The 20,440-nt window shown below is 36.6% G+C and overlaps 4 protein-coding genes and 1 non-coding gene across 8 annotated transcripts in view; 3 read left to right on the top strand and 2 right to left on the bottom strand.

Annotated features, from left to right (window-relative positions):
* Nucleotides 1-9,350, top strand: part of LOC105223250 (beta-1,4-mannosyltransferase egh) — a 33,346-nt gene extending 23,996 nt beyond the window's left edge. For 2 of the 3 annotated variants that reach the window (XM_011200912.3, XM_019989253.3), the window contains exons 2-4: nt 3,059-4,844; nt 6,592-7,241; nt 7,965-9,350. In XM_011200912.3, the coding sequence (XP_011199214.1) occupies nt 4,044-4,844; nt 6,592-7,164 (1,374 nt within the window). In that variant the 5' untranslated portion in view covers nt 3,059-4,043 and the 3' untranslated portion in view covers nt 7,165-7,241; nt 7,965-9,350. Of the gene's footprint in view, nt 1-699; nt 813-3,058; nt 4,845-6,591; nt 7,242-7,964 lie in introns of those variants that run through there. The other variant, XM_049456299.1, reaches the window with a different exon arrangement.
* A 245-nt stretch (nt 9,351-9,595) lies between these two features.
* Trnai-uau (transfer RNA isoleucine (anticodon UAU)) lies at nt 9,596-9,687 on the bottom strand. Its single transcript is given in 2 exon segments — nt 9,596-9,631; nt 9,650-9,687. It is a non-coding gene; the product is annotated as a tRNA-Ile (tRNA).
* Nucleotides 9,688-10,364: 677 nt separating this feature from the next.
* On the top strand, nt 10,365-14,327 carry LOC105223257 (TATA element modulatory factor). The gene is made up of 7 exons (XM_011200919.4): nt 10,365-11,250; nt 11,308-12,159; nt 12,222-12,899; nt 12,967-13,159; nt 13,222-13,543; nt 13,608-13,835; nt 13,903-14,327. The coding sequence occupies exons 1-7, from the start codon at nt 10,458-10,460 to the stop codon at nt 14,101-14,103; spliced, it is 3,267 nt and encodes a 1,088-aa protein (XP_011199221.3). The 5' UTR covers nt 10,365-10,457; the 3' UTR covers nt 14,104-14,327.
* Nucleotides 14,328-14,329: 2 nt separating this feature from the next.
* On the bottom strand, nt 14,330-15,483 carry LOC105223251 (uncharacterized Golgi apparatus membrane protein-like protein CG5021). 2 transcript variants are annotated; one of them, XM_011200913.4, is made up of 3 exons: nt 15,296-15,483; nt 15,094-15,176; nt 14,330-15,034 (listed from the first exon to the last, which is right to left on the bottom strand). In XM_011200913.4, the coding sequence occupies exons 1-3, from the start codon at nt 15,317-15,319 to the stop codon at nt 14,491-14,493; spliced, it is 651 nt and encodes a 216-aa protein (XP_011199215.1). In that variant the 5' UTR covers nt 15,320-15,483; the 3' UTR covers nt 14,330-14,490. The 2 variants fall into 2 exon arrangements, with proteins under 2 accessions (XP_011199215.1, XP_011199216.1); XM_011200914.3 differs by having other exon boundaries at nt 15,305-15,481.
* An 817-nt stretch (nt 15,484-16,300) lies between these two features.
* LOC105223252 (G1/S-specific cyclin-D1) overlaps nt 16,301-20,440 on the top strand; it is a 108,767-nt gene continuing 104,627 nt past the window's right edge. Inside the window, exon 1 of the mRNA XM_011200915.4 lies at nt 16,301-17,576. Within this exon, the coding sequence (XP_011199217.2) occupies nt 16,956-17,576 (621 nt within the window). The 5' untranslated portion in view covers nt 16,301-16,955. The remainder of the gene's footprint in view (nt 17,577-20,440) is intronic.

The following is a 20,440-nucleotide window of genomic DNA, read 5'->3' on the forward strand; positions in this document are numbered from 1 at the left end:
CCTAAGATCAAATTGTTGCAAAAATCGAGAGTGACCCTTTCGCAGCTTCGTTCTGGATACTGTATCATGTTAAACTCCTACTTATTCAGAATCGACCCCGACATGTCAAATATATGTGCGGCATGCACAGAGTATCCGCATGACCTAACCATCCTACCGGGGACTAGATAAGTGTTACAACATAGTTGCTCGTCCTAAGCTCCGGGAGCTTGGTTTGGCGTTAATTGTGAATCTATGTACTTTAACGTCTGAACCTGGCACCAAGTGATTACCAAGAATTCCTGACCATGGCAAATGATTTGGCTGATAAAAAAATGGCCTCGAGAGAGGCTTCTGATAATCGACTGTTACAATAGGGTGGAGAATGTCTATGAAAGAAGATGAGTCTAACTTAAGTAAATAAAACCTTTAATCCAATGCATAAATAAAGGATTTCTTTTTACCAGATCTTCTACTTCATATCTTTTTTGAAGAAATACTTTTTCCAAATGAGGTGGCAGCTCCACAAAATAATAACTTTATATTCAGCTTGTTAACATGTTGTACTTTAATGCAGATAATAACTTGAAGCAATATAATTGTATGTCCTGCAATAAAATAATATAAGCAATTACTCACTTGTCTGTGCTTCTAGTTACATTTATAAAAGCAAAACGACAGAAAATCAGTTATTATTACGTTATTCGTGAGAGAAGTAAATATTGCTAGACTAGACTTAAATATTACGACTAATAACAGTGATTTATACAAGTACATACATATGTGTTACACACTTTGTCAATAGACAAGTATCAAGTCATTTACAATACAGGGTGTGTGAACATTTCACTAACTAAAAAAAGTTTATTTTGAATTACGGACGACAGTAAAATGATTTGGTCTAGAGTATACTTAATATACTAAAAATGATATGATAAATTAACTTAGCTTCACTCAAACTTTATTTTTCTCCACAACCAAACTCTCTTGCGTTATTAGAACTGTCTTAAACTTTTTAAGTGTTTTTTTCATTTTATCGCGATTACGTTGATAAAGTTGAGATAATATGCGTACAAAGTCTCTTATCTGCGCCTTAATTAAATGTCTCTAAGTGCTTATTATCTTTATAAACATTTAATATTTATTTAACGACATTTAAGCGGAGTAAACTTCTCACAGCCAAGCAGAGATTCATATGTGCATACATACTTGCATGTCTTCTAGAGAAAAAAAATTTTAGCAGCTCATAGACAAAAAAAATAGTAACAATTTTGCAAGTACCATCCGATCAAAATCTATAAAAAGTTTTTTCTCCAGATTTACCTTGTTTATATTCGAGTGAAGTTTAATCTCCATTTGTCAATTAGTGTGTGTTTTGCATCTGTTTGTTTACGACGCGAAGAGTTTGTCTGGCAACTTTTGACATGAAATAAGAAATCACAGCGATTGTGCTTGAAATTTTGTGTTTCCAATGGCAAAAACAAGAAAATTACGTTAGAACACTGAAGAGCTTATAACAAGTGTATGGAAAATTGGTTTAAACGATGGTGTGCTTGTAGTTCCCTACATTGAACCCGATTTAATACTATTGTTGAAAATATAGTTTTTTTAGTGTGTAAAAAGTCAGCTAAAAGTGATTATCTGATAATATTTGTTTAAGGTATTATAAATAAACATTAACTCTGCACTAGGAATGCCTCAAATAGTTTGATTTCAGACAGAAAATTAAAATGGAGCGCAAAGGAAAAAATATACTTTGGAGCAAATCCAGTTGGTAATTTTTCATCACAAGACTGGAGAAACTTATAAAAAGATTGCAGAAATAGTCAGTATGAAAGTCATTACAAAAATGAAGGATGAGAAACAACCAGGTAAACCAAAGAAATTGAGAGAAAGCAGAAGGCAGTGGAACGAAAAATAAAGGCTAACCCATGCTTAAGTGCACCAAAAATTACCACAGAGTTTACGGAAGAGTTTGGTAAAGATGTTTCGTCGTCTACCATCAGAAGAACTCTTAATACAAGGGGTTTTAATGGCCGCAATGCTCGACGTAAGTCTTTGGTGCAACCAAAAAACAGACAAGCACGTGCAGAATTCACCAAAAACTATATTTCTTAACCAAAGGTTTGGTAGAATGACGTTTTATTTGCCGATGAGAGCAAATACAATGCCTCTGGGTCGAATAGAAGTTCAAAAGTAAAGCGAAAACCTAATGAAGACCTGCAACTGCATAATGTAAATAGTAAAGCATGGCAACGGTCAGGTTATGGTGTCGGGGTGTATGGTCGTAAGTGGAGTCCGAAAACTAGTTTTTATTAATGGAAAAATAAATAAAGAGTCGTATATTAATATCATAAAAAAATAATTTAAAATTTAGCGGAGAAAATTTGGTATTTTAGAGTCATTTAAATTTTATCAGTATAACGACCCGAAACATAAGTCGCGATTAGTAAAAGAGTGGCTTCTTTATAATTACCACAAAGTGCTCCACCGACCTCCCCAATCACAGGACATTAACTCAATCGAAAATCTATGGAACGAATTAGATGGTCAAATTGGCAAATACAAAATTTCTTCCGTAACCGACCCGAAAATCAAGCTGCAACAGGAATGACATACAATTTCCCGGCTAAAATTGTTGATAATACGCCAAATTGTTTGAATGAAGTGCTTAAACAAAGGGATACCCTACCAAATATTAATGTTTTTGGGTATTAATTTTTAGAATAACTTTGTGTCTTAAATACCAAAAAACCGAATATTAATTAACGCTCGTTTTATGTGTACCTGAAGTTATTTGTTTTTTTTTTTTTTTTTGAGGATGGAATTCTATATTAATTTTTTGTTTATGTGCACTATTTGCTGTTGAATTATCCAAATAAATAAAACAAACAAATCTGAATTATATATGTATATTTTTAAATATATTTTAATAGTCGGAATTTAGGAGAATGAGAAACCCTATTATGAATGACTCCGACTGTACTTAATTTACATATGTACATATATTATAAATATTTTATATATTATTTAACGTTTAAATGCCATTAAATTAATTTGCCATATTTTTTTATTGCAGAACTGTCAATGATGTCAAGCTCATGAACACACAAACAACAGTTGCAACGTTCCGCGTAGAAATCAAAACAAATTATTGTCCAAACATTTCAGCGCACACAACGTACCGGCATCTCGGCCAGACAAGCAAAACAAACACAATCATGAAATTCTAGCAAAAAATTTATTTGAAAACTGCACAAAATTGATTTGTGCATTGCGATCAAATAGCAATAAAAATCACAGAAAAAATCAACAAATGTAAAAAAATACCTATTTCGATAAAAAAAACATCGAATGTGTCAGCTCTAGCGATAAGAGAGATTTGTAAGGCGAAGATTTAACGCAGCCTGGGCTAGAGTTTGCACACACACGCAGGCGAATGTGACGTGATTTCTTCGTTTGGACAGCAAACTAAAATTATCAGCAGGCACAAATCTAAATAAATCTGAAAGACGACATTTTTTGTTTAAGCAAAAGGAACATACAAATTAAATATAACTAAAAAAGTCAACAGCACTAACGCACGTAAGCCTATTAAGCACGTAACGATCGCACCAAAACCAAAATTAGCAACTAAGAGGAAAAGTAAACAAAAATCGAACCTAAAAATATTATATATGTAAATATATATATACATATTAAAAATACAACGCCAGAATATCTTAACTGCAAGCACTTGAAACTTAAGCGAAAATAACTTAAATCCCTAACTCAATTTACAAGCAAACAAAAATATAATTAAGTAAGCAACAGAGCAAGTGAACAAATTGCAAACAAGCATTTCTGCGCATAACAAAGTGCGCGCCTTCATACACACAAACTCACACACACACATCCGTCTCAGAAAAGCCGCAATAATATAAAAGCAAAAAATCAAACAGAAAAATTTTAAAAAAATATTTATTAGTAAATATTTGAACAAACTCGTTGCGCATCCGCAACAACAATAACAACCACAGTAACAGTAACAACAATAGCAACAGCAGCAGCGCAGCAGCAACATTATGAACTCGAGCACAAAGCACCTGTTGCACTGCACACTCCTTATCACTGTGATAATAACATTTGAAGTATTCTCCGGTGGTATTAAAATCGACGAGAACTCATTTACGCTTGTCGATCCATGGACTGAGTACGGCCAAGTAGCCACTATACTATTGTACTTACTACGTTTTCTAACTTTCCTAACGCTGCCGCAAGTCTTATTCAATTTTTGCGGTCTCGTCTTCTACAATGCCTTCCCCGAGAAGGTGGTGCTAAAGGGCAGCCCCATATTGGCGCCATTCATATGCATACGTGTAGTGACACGCGGCGACTTCGCCGATTTGGTCAAGACGAATGTGTTGCGTAACATGAATACCTGCCTGGATACGGGTCTGGAGAATTTCCTAATCGAGGTGGTCACCGATAAACCCGTCAATTTGGCACAACATCGTCGCATACGTGAAATAGTCGTGCCAAAGGAGTATAAAACACGCACGGGCGCGTTATTTAAGTCACGTGCTTTGCAATATTGTCTGGAGAATGATGTGAACGTGTTGAACGACAGCGATTGGGTGGTGCATTTGGATGAGGAGACTTTGTTAACGGAGAATTCGGTGCGTGGCATTATCAATTTCGTTTTGGATGGCAAACATCCATTCGGTCAGGGTCTCATTACCTATGCCAATGAGAATGTGGTGAATTGGTTGACTACGTTGGCGGACAGTTTCCGCGTCTCGGACGATATGGGCAAGTTACGCTTGCAATTCAAATTGTTTCACAAGCCATTGTTCAGCTGGAAGGGTAGCTATGTTGTTACACAGGTGAGTTCTATTGTTATATAATAAGTTCTAGTAAAAATATATATGTTTTTTGCAACAAATGGAAGGTTTATTTAGCATAATCAAATTGACCGATTTAGTTCAAATATGCTGCCATTTTGAAGGTAACTTCAAACTTCCTTTCTGTTGACAGAAAACAGGGACAGTCGATTTTCAACAGTTTAGCTGTAGTGCATAGGCCAAAACTTTTACTTCCAAAATACTATTTTCAGAGTCGGGTAAATAAAAGCGGTTGGATCTAGCGATAGATAGCAAAATTGAGCCTTAGCGCTGCGATCTATGGTCTATTGTGCCCTCTCCTATATCACATATGGCTGCAAAGTTCCAGCATCCTGAACATTCCAGGAGCTAGCTCGGCGTAACTGAGGTGATGTGATCCCTGTGCACGTAGATGGATCCTCTCAGAAGTAGCTTGGCATTCCTGCTGCCTGCTGCCAACACTGTTCTCTCCCTACTCTCTCCTCCGTGCGAAGCAGCTACTTTAAAGTGTGGGACTCCACTGAAAAGAGTTCGTTCGCCAGCTCAGTGCCGGCAACCCCTTTATGCCCCGGCATCCAGATCAGGTGTACACGGCTACAAACTGATAAGCAGTGCGGTCTTCCTATACACTCCTCCACTAAAATCCATTTAACCTCATACGCACAGATCGTCCTTAGTGCCGAGTGTAACTCCAAAATACTTTGTATATTAAATTCCCTTGGAAGAAGAGCCAGTGGTGTATCTTCCCCTAAGTCCTTCATTTGCTGAGACGACATTATCTTCGATAGTTGAAGGCCTACCCAAAACTGCGTTGCCTTAGATGCACAAACAACCGCTCCATAGGTGACAATAAGCCTTACGATTATTGTATACAGCCATCTTATGATACCTAGCTTGCAGCCCCAGGATCTGCAGTGTAGGCGTCTGCATATCATGAGTGTCTTGATGGCTTTGGAAAGGGTTCAATCCACAAGGCTACTCCACCGTAAAGTTGAGTCTAATGTGAGGCCAAGAAATTTGACCTCTTTAGACACCTCCAACGCCCTGCCACCGAGTGTTAGGATCCTTAAGCCCAGAAGAGATCTTGGCTTAGTAAAAGGAGCAGCGGTTGTTTTTGACGGGTTGATAGAAAGTTTTCTGGATTAGGAAACAACAGTTCAACTAAAAACTTTAAAATAAGTGGGGTTACATTGAAAACCTGGGACTCATTATATTTCTATCTTGTAAATATTGTAATATTGTCCAGACTCACTATAAACGTACACGGATTTCTATCCGGCCAAGGACCGTCAATTCGAAACCGTTCTTCAAAATTGCTTGGAATGTATTATGCCGTTTCAACAACAACAAGATTAATTATTTAATTTAGTATCAGAGCGATTGAAATTTATTTATTTTTATTTTTATTGACGGTTCATTTAACAAATGGACTTTATTGTTTATGAATGTCATACACTTCAAGTACTTTTCTCAAGTGTTTCGTAAATAATTAAAGCTGACTAAGTCCGACCTTGGTTCAAGTAGTTCAAAAAAGAACAAACAAATAATAATAACGGCTTTTTACGTAAGGATTTGTAAGTGATAGAATTGTAAGGGCTTTATATGAAACTGTGACTGTGCATTACTGAAAATTCCATATAAAAAATAATTTTTATTGCAACAACAGAATTTTCTCAAATATCTATATGTGACTATTTAATATTATTAAACCATTTGTTAATCACTTGTGTTTTTCTCACTCCATCCATAGGTTGGCGCCGAACGACAAGTGTCCTTCGACAATGGCATCGATGGCTCCGTGGCCGAGGATTGTTTCTTTGCAATGCGCGCCTTTTCGCAAGGCTACAGCTTCAACTTCATCGAAGGTGAAATGTACGAGAAGTCACCATTCACACTGCTCGATTTCCTGCAACAACGCAAACGCTGGCTTCAAGGCATATTACTGGTGGTACATTCGAAAATTATACCGTTAAAACATAAACTCTTGCTCGCAATCAGCGTCTACTCCTGGGTCACTATGCCCCTGTCCACATCGAATATCATTTTTGCCGGCCTCTATCCGATACCATGCCCGAATTTAGTCGACTTCGTTTGCGCTTTCATTGCCGCCGTCAACATTTACATGTATGTCTTCGGTGTGATAAAGTCGTTTTCACTGTATCGTTTTGGCTTGATGAAATTTATGGCCTGTGTGCTGGGCGCCGTTTGCACCATACCCGTGAATGTGGTTATTGAAAATATAGCTGTCATTTGGGGTCTATTCGGCAAGAAGCATAAATTCTATGTGGTACAAAAGGATGTGCGCGCAATGGAAACTGTGTGAGCGGCTGGTCACATACGTATATGTTTATGGACAAATTTTTTGGCTGCGGCTGTAACAGCCGCCATGTAAGCATTATGGTGAGTTTACATATATTTGTATATGTATGTATTTCAATTGTTGTTATGTATACCCTGGACAAGGTAAACTAAGTTTGCCGCTGAGTTTGTTACAGCCTGAAGGCGAGCTGAGTCGGTTTTGCCATGTCTGTCTGCCTGTCTGTATTGCATGTGAGCAAACTAGTACCTCAGTGTTTGATATCTTGAGCGACATAAAACATTTCTGAAGCAATTTCGTGGAGTCGAGTTAACAGTTCTTTGATGGATAAAAATCCGTGTCCGTTCCGGTTACTTAGACCCGACTGTCGTGAGAACAGGGTCCGTTTCTCGAAACCGCCACTATAGCTTGTAGTTTCCTTACAAACTGAACGATCAAAATCGTGTTCTAGTATGGATCTTTTTTATTCGAAATTTCGCTTAGAATATTGTCCATGACAACGATACAATCTCTGAACAAATTCTTCAGATCGGACCACTTTAGCTTATATCTGCCATACAAACTGAGCAGATCAAAATTAAGTTACTGTGTGGAAACTTTTTATTTGTGAAGGGTATTGTAGCTTTATTCTTGTTTTATTGTGCCAATGAAGGTCACAACAATTATTATATTATGTACATAAGTATATGTAATTGTAATTGTATGGGTGTGGCTTCACCGCACAACCCTCATTGCTATAACATTCCTTAATTTGTGTAGAATTTAATTCACATATTTCTGCTTTTTATTTTTTTTTTTATTTACAGAATGTGCTCTCCGGGGCTTACACCCTGAAACTCAACTACCAAAAACCAAGCAAAAACAAACACACGATTACAAGCAACTTTTGTGGTGCGATACTCACTAAGCTTATGCGACCTTTGTCACCGCCATTGCCGCCAACGCCCAATTAGCCAATGCCATCGCCTGGACATCGTCGATATTTGTTCTTGCTGCTACCGCAAAACTATCTACCATGCACTATTCACCTTTTGTTATAACCTAAATTAATACTTAAACAAATGAGAAATCACGCACATACACATACGCGCCTCCATACACGTACACCACCAGCACGCACACCAACACAACGCCACACCAAGCACACAACATGCAAAACAGCACAAATCCATTTACATGATTAGCTCACTAACACACATGTAGCATAAATATCATTATAGTTTACTATATATTTTACAACAGTAATTAGATCTAGATTTGTTTAATATTATTATTGTCATTATTGTATATTATAGAAAACGGTTATTACGCAGTTGTATGACTAATAATGATTGTTGATTCCGTTGATGATTAGAGAAATAATATTTTGTTGAACAATTCATTCAAGCGCTAAGTATTTAAATATTACCTATGTATATGTATACAACAACAAATTTAAACAATATAAGGAAACTTGCAACAAATATTTGTAAAATGATGAAAATCACTCATGTATAAATAGAAAAAAATAAACTATTTAATTAGAACTAGGAGCATCCACACTAACTGTAGTCTAACGTAAAATAATGGTGCCGTCAGACAGCAAAACACGTGCGGCAACACCGTTAACGCGCATAGAACACATAAACCGTTATTATGTTGCATGCGTCTGACTCAAGACCCAACCATATCGCGCACATTTCCTTACATTCGTAAATCTATTTAATTTTGTAGCATACAATACGAAAAACAGGTTAGTTTCTCTCCTCATGTGATTTCAGTAATTAGTTTTTGCAAAATAAATAGCAACCTAACTTATTTATTAAGTTGAAAGTTCGCGAATTATATACATATGTAAAAGAAATTTATTTTTAAGTTAAAAGCGTAATTCGTAGATTTGTTGCAAGTGTTGAAATTAAATAAAATAAATTAAATTAGCATTGCAAACATAATACACAATGAAAGCTTTACCAAGTTAAATTATTAATTATGTACATATTATTTTCTATTAATATTGATTTTCTTTTTTACATTTATATATACAATATTTTTATGTATTTAATTTTATTTTATTTCGTTTTTGTTTATATATTATATCATTGTCGCATTAGTTGTAAGCGTGAAAATAATATGAAGCAAATACTTGAATTGTTAACACACATACAATACAAAAACGTAAACGAAATAAAACAACAACAAAGTATTACCATAAATTGGTCTCTTTTTATTTTTATTTTCCACATTTCATTCATTGGTGGCATACATACATATGCAAATGCCAATTCTTGAAAATGCACCCAACGCAGCAAATCTGAAGAGTATGTTTTTATTGCAGCTAAAAGCTTTTAAAAAATATAGCGCCGACATTTGTTGAAACTGCGCTTCTACTTTCCTAATATTGTATTAAAAAGTAATAATTATAAAATAAATTTAATTTTAAAATTTGCAAAAAATTTATTGCTCCAGGTGAGGCTCGAACTCACAACCCCGGCATTGCTCACTAGTTACTGATTATAAGTACCGTGCGCTAACCAATTGCGCCACTGGAGCTATATTCATTCATTGACAAAATACCTACCTAAGCAGCGGCTCAATGCTTTATCACAATTGCTGCTTTCACCAGTAAACAAACTTTCAGGGTTGTATTGACAACCAAATAAAAACAATTTGTGTATTGCTGGAAGCAAATTATTTATTACATATACATATGTATGTATAAACAATGCAAATATTACTAAAATAGAAAAATATTAAGAACGACAATTATCTTAGAACTCAAACGCAGTAATTATAAAAATATTAAACAATTCTGCGTTTTTTCTTAAGACATCTTTGACTTATTGCAACATATAAATTTCTGCCTCTGCAATATACCTTTAGGCATTTTAAATAATTATAATAATATATTTATTTATTATTATATATCAGATTATTATATTTACAATTCAAGTGTTTACCATTTATTTAAGAATTAGTACATGCCAATGCTTACACATCTAGCTAAATAAAATAGACATTTGAAACTGCAACCGTAAAATTTTGTTTTTATATAGAGAGGGTACACAAATGAGAAATGTCACGGAGTATGGAATATGTATATGCTTAAACTTTGTTAAATTTTCTTATTAATTTATGTGTTTTATTAAGTATTTTTCAGTTATAAAACTCAGTTCCTCCACTAGATGGTTTTGTTGAACCACCCTGAGCAGGGCATGTCAAATGCAACTCTGTTATTATTTAGCAAACAGCTGGCAAAAAGAATAATTAAATGTAAATAAAAGTAGTGCAAAAAATTAAATGGTGTATATTTGTAGAAAATAATGAGCTGGTTTGAAGCGAAGGGTTTAAATTGGGCGAAAAGTGCACTCAAAGAAGCCGTGGCATCCATAGACAAAGCGCTTGATATACAAGACGACAATGTGGGTGGTGAAAAAATTTCCCAAGTACAAACGACTTTGTCTACGTCGTCAGCAAGTGGAGCGGTGCGAAAACAAAAGCTACCAGGAGGAGCAAATCGCGAAAGAAGCGACGGTCAAAATGTAGTGGCCACAGCAGGTAGTGCAGTAAAGAGTACGACAGTTTCAGCGCCTACCACACCGACAGCGCCAATGGTCTCCTCGACGTGGGGTTCCTTTACAGGTTCTTTCTTTGAAAATCCAAATGCGCAAGAAACTATAACAGCGCCACCGCGTACTAAAGCAGGTAGCGTGGGTATGCTGCCAGCAGTTGCTGTAATGAAAGATACTACTTCTATGACGGATCTCGCAGGTAGTAATAACCCGTCCACACAGCGACCATCAATTACTTCAACAACTACGTCAGATTCAGTAGAATTGCTTTCACCACCTGTATCGAGTAGCTCTGACTTGCAGTCTCCAGTTTCTGAACCAAAAAGTAGTGCAAGTAATGAAGCGTCATCATCTGTGGAAACCATTAGTGGTACAGCAACGTTGGAAAATGAGGCGATTAATAAAGAATTGTGCATTTCGGTAAGTGGCTCACTGCCAGACAGCATTGTAATTATCTCCGAGAAAGATGAATACGACATTGAGGAAGATTCAATTTCATATAAAACAGTTGTGGGCGAACTACAAGATACTGCAGAAACCACAGGTACATTTCTAAGTTGATATTATGCCATTAGCTCTAGTTTTATTACTCAAATTCCAGAAAGTCACATTGGCCCCACTACAACACATTACCCAAACACAATTGAGCAAGGAGTATCTACAAGCAGCTGCTCGCCAAGCCAAAAAATGATCATCTCCTTAGAAGACACACGCAGCGAATCACATCATGCTGATTCGGATTCCACGCAAAGTTTCGAGGATGTGCAAATGCAGACGAGTTGTGCCGTTAGTCAATACTTGGAAAAGGCGCAAGCAGTTTCACCAGCATCGGACGATCAGAATGATGCAATGAATTCCAAAACCAATTCATCGCCACACAATTCCAACGATGAAATGGAAACAACAACATCCTCAGATATAGAGATTATATCTAATCCCAATGGTAATGGTGATTCCTCCAGTACAAATAGCTTGACGCGCATCAGTCCATTAAAGTGGAAAAAACTTATGAGTAGCCAGGGTGTAGGCCAATCAACCAACATAACATGCTCGAAAAAAGGACATTTTCGTGGTCCTTCCGAAATTTCGATACTTTCCGAAGACTCACAGTCTGAGTTGGATCGGCTTATGCAACGCATAAGTGAATTGAGTGATACTTTAGAGGCGCGTGAATTGCGACTACTACAATTGGAGCGTCAAAATTTAGAGTTGCAGGAACGCAACACTGAAATGGAAAACACGCTGGAGACTTTCAAAACCAGTGGCAGCACCGACACCACAGAAGGCTACACACAACGACTGTCAGCCTTGGAAAAGAAATTTCAAGCCAGCATACGCGAGAGGGATGCTTTGCGCATACAAATCAAGGACCTGAAAGATGAGCTGCAGCTGAAAATACCCAGAGAGCGTTTGACCGAGAGCAACATAATGATTGAGGAATTGCGTTCGGAAGGTATTTTCTACATTACATCGCTTCCAAGTGTATATTTACAACAAATTTGTTTGCGTTTTTAGGTGAAAAATTGTCGAAGGAGATTCTGCAGCAATCTAATGTCATCAAAAAGCTACGTGCTAAGGAAAAAACTAGCGACGCCACGCTGAAAAAGAACAAGGAGGAAATCGCCAGCTTAAGTGATGAGCTTGAGCGGATGAAAAAGACATTGAACGCCAAGGAAGAGGTGGAACGGTCACAAATCGAGGCTGTGCACAAAATGTCATCCGAAAAAAGAAGACTGGAGGATGAAAACGCGCAGCAACGCAGCAAACTGGAAGACTTGCAGTCGAAGTTGTCCACGCTGCAGGCGAGCTTCGAAGCGGCCAAGTTGGAACTACAACAACGTACACGTCAACATACCGATCTCACGCGCACCGCCGAAGAAGCGATCGCAGCAAAGAAGGAACGTGAGTCACTAAAAGCAGAAAACCTGGAAATCCGGAATCAGTTGAGTGAACTGCGTGATAAACTACGTGGCACCGAGCAGACAACAACAAAGCGGGAACAACAGTTACGCGAGGAGAACAGAGAACTGATGCGTAGATTAGAGGCGACTGAAATGCGCGCTGAAGCTGCCGCACAGGAGGCCAGCCTGACTACGGTGCCGCTAATGCGACAACTGGAATCACTACAGAATACGCTCGCGCAGCGCACCGCCAACTGGAATCAGGAGGAAAAGTTGCTTTTGGATAAATTAGGTACCCATAGTAAAATTGATTTTGGAACGATACTAGAATTGCATATTTTTACGATTTCTTTGAGTAGCTGCTGCACAGACTAAATTGAAATCATTGGAAAATGTCGAGTTGAAGTATGAGGAACGTGTAGAATTGCTGCAAAAACATTGCACGGAACTAGAAGACACGCTTTCACACGCGTTGCTGCAGGAGGAAAAGGCCAAAATGGGCTTGCAACAGGCGCAGCTTGAGTACAACATGAAAGAGAGCAGCCTCAAAAGGTAAATATTTGCGGTGGCACACTAACAATTCATATTATTTCAACGGTGTATACATTTTTCAGCCAACAGGTGGAACTTACCAAACAAATTGAACAGTGCACGTCCAAAGTGGAGGCGTTTGAGCGTGAAAATAAAGTATTAGAAGAGAAATTGCGTGCGAAGGCAGAGGAAAAATTACCAAGCTTCGTTGGCGTTGGCGAGCTGCCACAAATAGGCCCGGAGACAAAGCGTATTGTGCCGCTTTCCGCAGCTTCATTGGCACCGCATGAGCTGGCACGTCAGCACTCGCTGGAGCAGACGCAACGTTCGCAGTCGCCGGCCATGAGTTTTGAGCGCAATTCGCAAGAGGAAACGATGGAGGGTGGCAGCATCGATTGGCAGACCGTAAGTGCAAGTGCGCTTCAATGCGAAACATTTAAAAACTCTCTTTCATTCTATCACTTTGCAGGAAGATATAGATTGCATTTCGAATTCGGGTCGTCAAATGGGCAACCTGGGCTACGGTATTAATATGAGCTTTCTGGGGCATAATACGTCAACGTTGGAGCACTTACAATCGATGTTGAAGCAGCGCGACGGTGAACTGGTGCACATTCAGTGGGAGTTGGCGCGGTTGCAGGAGGGGCGCAGCGTCTTGGCGGAGGAAATTGCAATGTTGACTACCGAATTGGAAGCTGTATGTAATCGCGTATATAATACGAAATATCACACTTAAACATTACCGTTTTTTTTGTTTTCCAAAGGCTAAGGAAAAGCTGCTCTCCTACGAAACGCTAGATCAGAGTTACGAGGAGCTCCAGCGTAACTATGACGCGCTGCTGCAAATGTACGGCGAGAAAGTTGAACGCACCGAAGAATTAGAATTGGATCTGAAAGAGGCGCGCGAGGCATATAAGGCGCAGATCAATGAGCTGTTGGCCCAACCCTCACGGCCTACCACATGATATTTATAAAAGTGGCAATTTGGACTCTGTCATCGGCTGAGTCATATATTCACTCTATTTGTTATCTAAATCCACTGTAGTTTTTAATTGTAATTATGGTATTGTATGTAGTTATGTTATAATATTATAAATTTTAATCGAATTGTTGCTGGCTGGCATAATGGAGCTACAAATAACGGAAAGGTATGATTTAATAAAGTCATTTAAACAAATTAAATAACAAATATTTTGCACGTTATTGCAATTTACTTCGCTGTTTATGTTGAAAATAAAATTTTAAATATGTAATACGTGTATAAAACAACAAAAGGTAAACTAACTAATATTAAGTATACACAATTTATATATTAAGCATAGTGGAACTAAGACGCTTGTGCCTGGTGCAAGCTAAACTACGTTAGTTGGTCGCGCAGTGGGCGGTTGTGCACTTGGTTTTGTCATAATATCGACGGCGTTTTTAAATAGCTGCGTCTTGACGAAATCCGTTGCCGCCGTGTTGAGATCCTTATTTGCACCGAAATTACACTTAACATAACCGAATAAATTGGCACCATTGAGTGCCAGTGCAATCATGACTAGCAGAAGCCATTTGAACTTCAAGCCAAAAAGTGCTACCACGAAAAATAGGCCCCAACAAACGGGGAAGAGTATTAGACCCAGCCAGAATACGCGCGCTTCATTATTGTTTACACGACCCTGCTTGGATTCGAACACCCAGTGTGATACGCCTTCGTCATCGACGTAATTCCACCAACGTAGTCCCACCAACAAACGACCAGTAATATTTTTTACAGTCCAAAAGTCGGCCGATAGAAATAGCACAACGAACACGAAACTTGTTATGAAGGAGTCACTGAACCAGCCACAGAACATATATAAAACCACTGCGGCGCCACGGAAGAACAGGTGGAAAAATGTCACGTAAGGATGCCTATAGAATATTATGTCGGGTATAGTAACGATAATGTTGAACAACTATTTCATACATACGCATATCTTTTAGCGGCTGTACTCGGATCGCGCATTTCATCTTCCTCACCGAAAGGAATAGTGTCATCTTCCAGTAATGGCACCTATATATTTCAGTACGCAGAACATAATGATAGTGTTAATTGCATTGCATTTGTTTTGGAACAGGTTAGTTAGTAAAAACCAATCCTGTCGTTATTGGGAAGGAAGCATGCAAACCTACATTTCTTACCGTAGCCGAAGCCATATTTTATTACTTTATCGCAGTTTGCTGTCTTATTGGAATGTATTTGTTACGTTGTTTGCTAAAACTTCTTATGGTGTGGTAGACTAATCAGCTTATTATTTACACTACCGTGCTTACGTTTAATTCTTGGCTATGGACAGAAAATCTTTAATGAGCTGTCATCGAGATTTTTCTTGTAAACAAGGGCCGAATGTCATGCGAATTGTCATAAAAGTGATGAAATTGGAAGAAAGCAAGCAAGCGCAATCGAAGGTTGCTGTTTCGGCTAAAATGTTTCAGCAACATCTGATTGTATACACATGCACACCGGAAAAAATTGTGGGAAAATCAGAAACAAAACACAAATTATTTTTTACACATATCGTACTGAATGATTTTAAAATACCATATTTGAACTTCATAAACTTGAGATAATAGGTAATGGAATTGGTGTTGAACATAAAAAATACCGATCTATATGAGCATAAGATCCATTAATAGCAGACCTTGCCGGTTGCCGAATATGATGTTTGTAGTATTGTTTGTTTATAGTACCGTGACAATATATATAACTTCTTTTATTAATACAGTCAAATTTTGTTCATATTCAATATATTACATCTGATTTTTATATATTAAATTAGAACATGTGTCAAGCAAAGCGCTAGCAACATGTTAATTATGAGCTGTATGTTGCTACAGTAATGTAGTATTTGAGCAGGGTTGCTTCGCGTAGTACTCTTTTAAGTCCTACATCACATCAAAATGAATTTTGCACAGCTATTAATTATTTGAAAAAGAATTACGTGCATTTTCTACTTTTTAATATATTAAGTTCATAACCAAACATTTTCTTTACGAATCAAATTTAATTTGCACCAAAGAACAGTTTTCAGCATACAATCCACACAGCACACAACACATAGCACTATTCACGCATGCAGCAAATGCAACCCCGTGAAAAATAATGCGGTTGCGCATATGTTGCGCATATGGCAAAGTCGCTCTCGTTCTATTCTCACAGTGACAGTTTGCTTGTCATGTGCACCGGTTGATTTGATTAATTTGAAAAAGTGTGATTCGTGGTGTGCTAAGTAAAAAAACAGTGTGATAATCGTGTAGCAATAAGCTGAGAACACTTTGAAATCACAACTGATAACGATCGCTGCAATTAAATTGTGTAAATAAATAAAGAAAATATTGTAACTCCTTCATTTTCAAATTCACCGACACACAGCAAGTAGAAATTTTGGGTGAAGTTTGGTCGATAAAATAATTTCCAAAAAGTGTGCCGAAAATAGCGGAGCGTGATATAAATCGTATACATAAGTATATTGAGAATATATAGAAAGTATAAAGCAACAACCAAGTATATATTATAAATTTGTGAAATTTCGCAACGTTGCTTAAAAAAATTAGCCGAACCTTAATTAACAGCCAGGATCTACAGCAAAAAAAAAAAAAGAAATTGTGATAAAGCAAAAGATTTGGCATTGTGAAATCGTAAAAGTGTTTGTAAATACAATTTTGAATGTCTGAGTAATGAATTAGCAAAGTGTTTTGATAAAAATTATATATCAGTGATCGGAGGTGACGAAAGACTGTTTGCTAGAATCTACAAATATTTTAATTCATATTTTTGGGTTGTTGTAGCAATATGGACCTGTTGTGCACTGAAAATTTAAGAAATGATTATGACTGTGACGTATCGTATGTGCCAACGCAAATGCGAGCACATACTTATACCGAATCACAGCTACAGCCACACCTGCTACCGCAACCACCGCCACCAGCAACAGCAACCGAACAACCAACAAAGGAATGTCTATTAAAGGAGCCACAAACAAAAATAATGCCAGGAGCACCTTCACCTTATTCCAGTTCCAGCTCGTCTTTGTTGTCACCGGGTTCAAGTTCACCATCATCCGGTTACAATTCAGCTACAAGCAACAGTTCGCATGCAAACCAACCGCAAATGCTTCATAATCGTCAATATCATCGGGAAGAAGATACGCAAAAGCACCATCAATATGAACAACAGCAAGAGACAAAGCAACACGAATATTACGATGCTGTATATCTGAAGTCGGTGCCTAGTCGTGATTTAGGTTTCGTCAATAACGCTACCGTGGATCCGATATTTTTAACGGATCGCTGCTTGGAGAATGCCCTAAAAGCAGAAGAAAAGCTACCACAACCGGTTTGCACATATTTTAAGACAGTGCAGAAAGACATCACACCGCCTATGCGCAAAATAGTTGCAGAATGGATGATGGAGGTAAGTTATTAAATTTAGCATGCTAAAATTAATAATCTGAATAGTATATGCTCAATTTACGCTGTGTTCTTTATTGCACATAAAGCATAAACCGAGAACACAAATGTTAATTCGGACAGAGTGTTTAACATTTGAATTCGCTTTTATATAATGTATCTAAAAATGTATACCACAAAATATGTAACTGCCAGTTTTTTTGTTAATTGTTTTTCTTTCTCTTTTGTGAACATAAAAACCAATGTAGTATATACTTTTTGGAGTATATACATATGTATCTAAATATGCGGAACAATTGGTGATAAGCGAAAATGTTGAACGCCAGTTTAAGCCTCGAGAAATCTGTGCGTATGGCTTAAACTTAAATAACTATTTGCACATGTGTATATACACAAATTAAGAGTTATTCATTCATCATTTGATCACTTAAGTACGTTTTAGTGTTAAATACAGAGTTGGTTAAGCTACGTTTTAAATACTGCCTTTTATTCATTAACCGTACAGCTTGAATGCCACAGGCGTGAGATTATTAAATTACTAGATTCATGGCTTTCAGTTTTACTGCCAAACTAATCGAGCAGTTTTGGCCAATCTGGATTTTAGGCTACATACAAATGGGTATATGGTATGTATACATATATACATAAGTGTATATATTAAATTTTTAAAGGCTTTGGGGTCATTAGTGCATAAACTTGAACTGAAATGCCTACTTATGTACAATAATAAGTTTATACATAAGTACAAAGTATGTAGCTGACTAGTTGAGTGATTGCTATGAGTAGCTGTCAAAATGTGTACGAAGCAGCTAAAATGTTTTAAAGTACAAACATTAAATGCTATAGTAAATTAATTAAAAGAAATCTTTGTATATACTAAACATATTTATGTATACATACTATGTGTATATACGTGTAGTATAATAGTGTGTGCACGTTATAATGTTGAAATCGTGCTAAGTGTTTGTCCGTTCCCTGACACACTGCTATAGCATTCTTATATACTTATGTTATTGTACATGATTTAACAACTTTCCGGGAATGGTTTGCACAGCGTAAATGTTCACTGCGGTTAGACTTTGCCAAACCTTGCACTTCGGGTTGGATTTCATGTGATGATTATTTGCAATGGGCAATTCAATTGCATATCAACCGGTAGATTACGAATTATTTATAATGAAGGCAGATAAGGAAAATAATTATTTTATACCTAACAACAAAATTTGCTGGCGCCAGATCTTAACCTTATAAGTGGTACTAAAAAGAAAACAGACATTAAATTATTACTTACGTAGGTTCCTACTTATTAATATGCACTTAAATGCATATTTGCAAACACTTACACAATACAAATAGTTATTAATAAAAATATTTTCATGATTTGGCTGTTTCTGAAGTTGTATGACATCGTATCATTCATAAAATTATTAACACACAAGTAAATATATACAATTCACGTGGGATTCCTTGAAGATTACATGCTGCGCCTTATCAACAACAAGCGTCTGGGTGTGTGTGTGTGTAAGAATTCAAAAATTAAATTTGTTCAGTGATTTTCTAATTTGCTGACTGTAGTTTGTGGCTATTAAAATATACAATTTAAAAACTATAAATTAAAACAATTATTTGTATGTATGTATGTAATGGTAACGATGTACATATAAAGCTACTGTATGTATATATGTATGTACATATGAAGTATGTGTTTATATGGAATTTTTAAATTAAAGTATATTTTATATTTCTTTCATTGGTTTTTTTAATGCAAAATGCGCTTGCTAAATAAAAAGTTTCCACAAAACAATTGGTTATTAATCGGTTAGTTTGTGTGGCAAATACATACATATATTCTGTAGTGGTGCAACGAAATCAATTTGTTTGGAGATTGTGCTATTACCTTAGACAATAATCCATGCTATATATATTTCGTGAATATATGTAAAGCACGTGTGTAAAATTTCAGACCCATATCTCGAAAATAGAGGGACTAGTTCCCCTATTGTACATACATAGATGTATGGGCGGACATGTTAAATCGACTTCAGCGTGACACGCTGATCAGTTATATGTATGTATACGAATAAATTACTAAATGTATTTGTATGTATGTATATACATATGTAAGCTTTGAAAGTATATTCAAAAGTAATAATTTTAATATAACATATCTGCCAAAAACTGCTGGCATCCTCGACAATTACAACCAAATATTTGTCGTAATCTAATCAACTTCTATGTATGTACATATATACATATGTATATAACTAACTAAATATTAATTATTATAACCAACAAAAGAACAAAATAATAAATATGGAGGGGTTTGCTCTCTCTTACGCACTGATACGACTTTTAAAACATACGATTATATATCAGTTGTGCTAACTGTCAGCATTTACTTTGGGTTGCTATACTGACAAATCTTTGTCACATATTATTATGTAGGTTAATTGCTTCTGATTGCTATCACAAAAATAATAATAACAATCATAAAAAATATATATATATTTGACAACCATGCGAACAATCAACAGGAGCTACTTCGGCGGAGAGAAGCCTCGGAATATGGCAAATGTCCAAAAAGTTGGAAAACTATCTAAATAAGTGTATGAGTTACCTAAGAAATAGAGGAGACTACAAAATATTCCACGTGAACAACACTTAGCACTGCCGTTAAGTGTGTGCTGATAAGCTAAAGTCGCATAAGAATATACAATATAGTGATATATGCCTGATACTTGCGTTATATAGCAACGACTATGCATATATATATAGATATATTTGTGTGTTTATGTGCTTCGTGCATGACAGGTGGTATTACAGTGTTGACCGGTTGGAATACACGCGTGCATACATACATATATACTA

The sequence above is a fragment of the Bactrocera dorsalis genome, chromosome 4 (genome assembly GCF_023373825.1).
Source record: "Bactrocera dorsalis isolate Fly_Bdor chromosome 4, ASM2337382v1, whole genome shotgun sequence".
In the NCBI taxonomy this organism is placed as follows: Eukaryota; Metazoa; Arthropoda; class Insecta; order Diptera; family Tephritidae; genus Bactrocera; species Bactrocera dorsalis.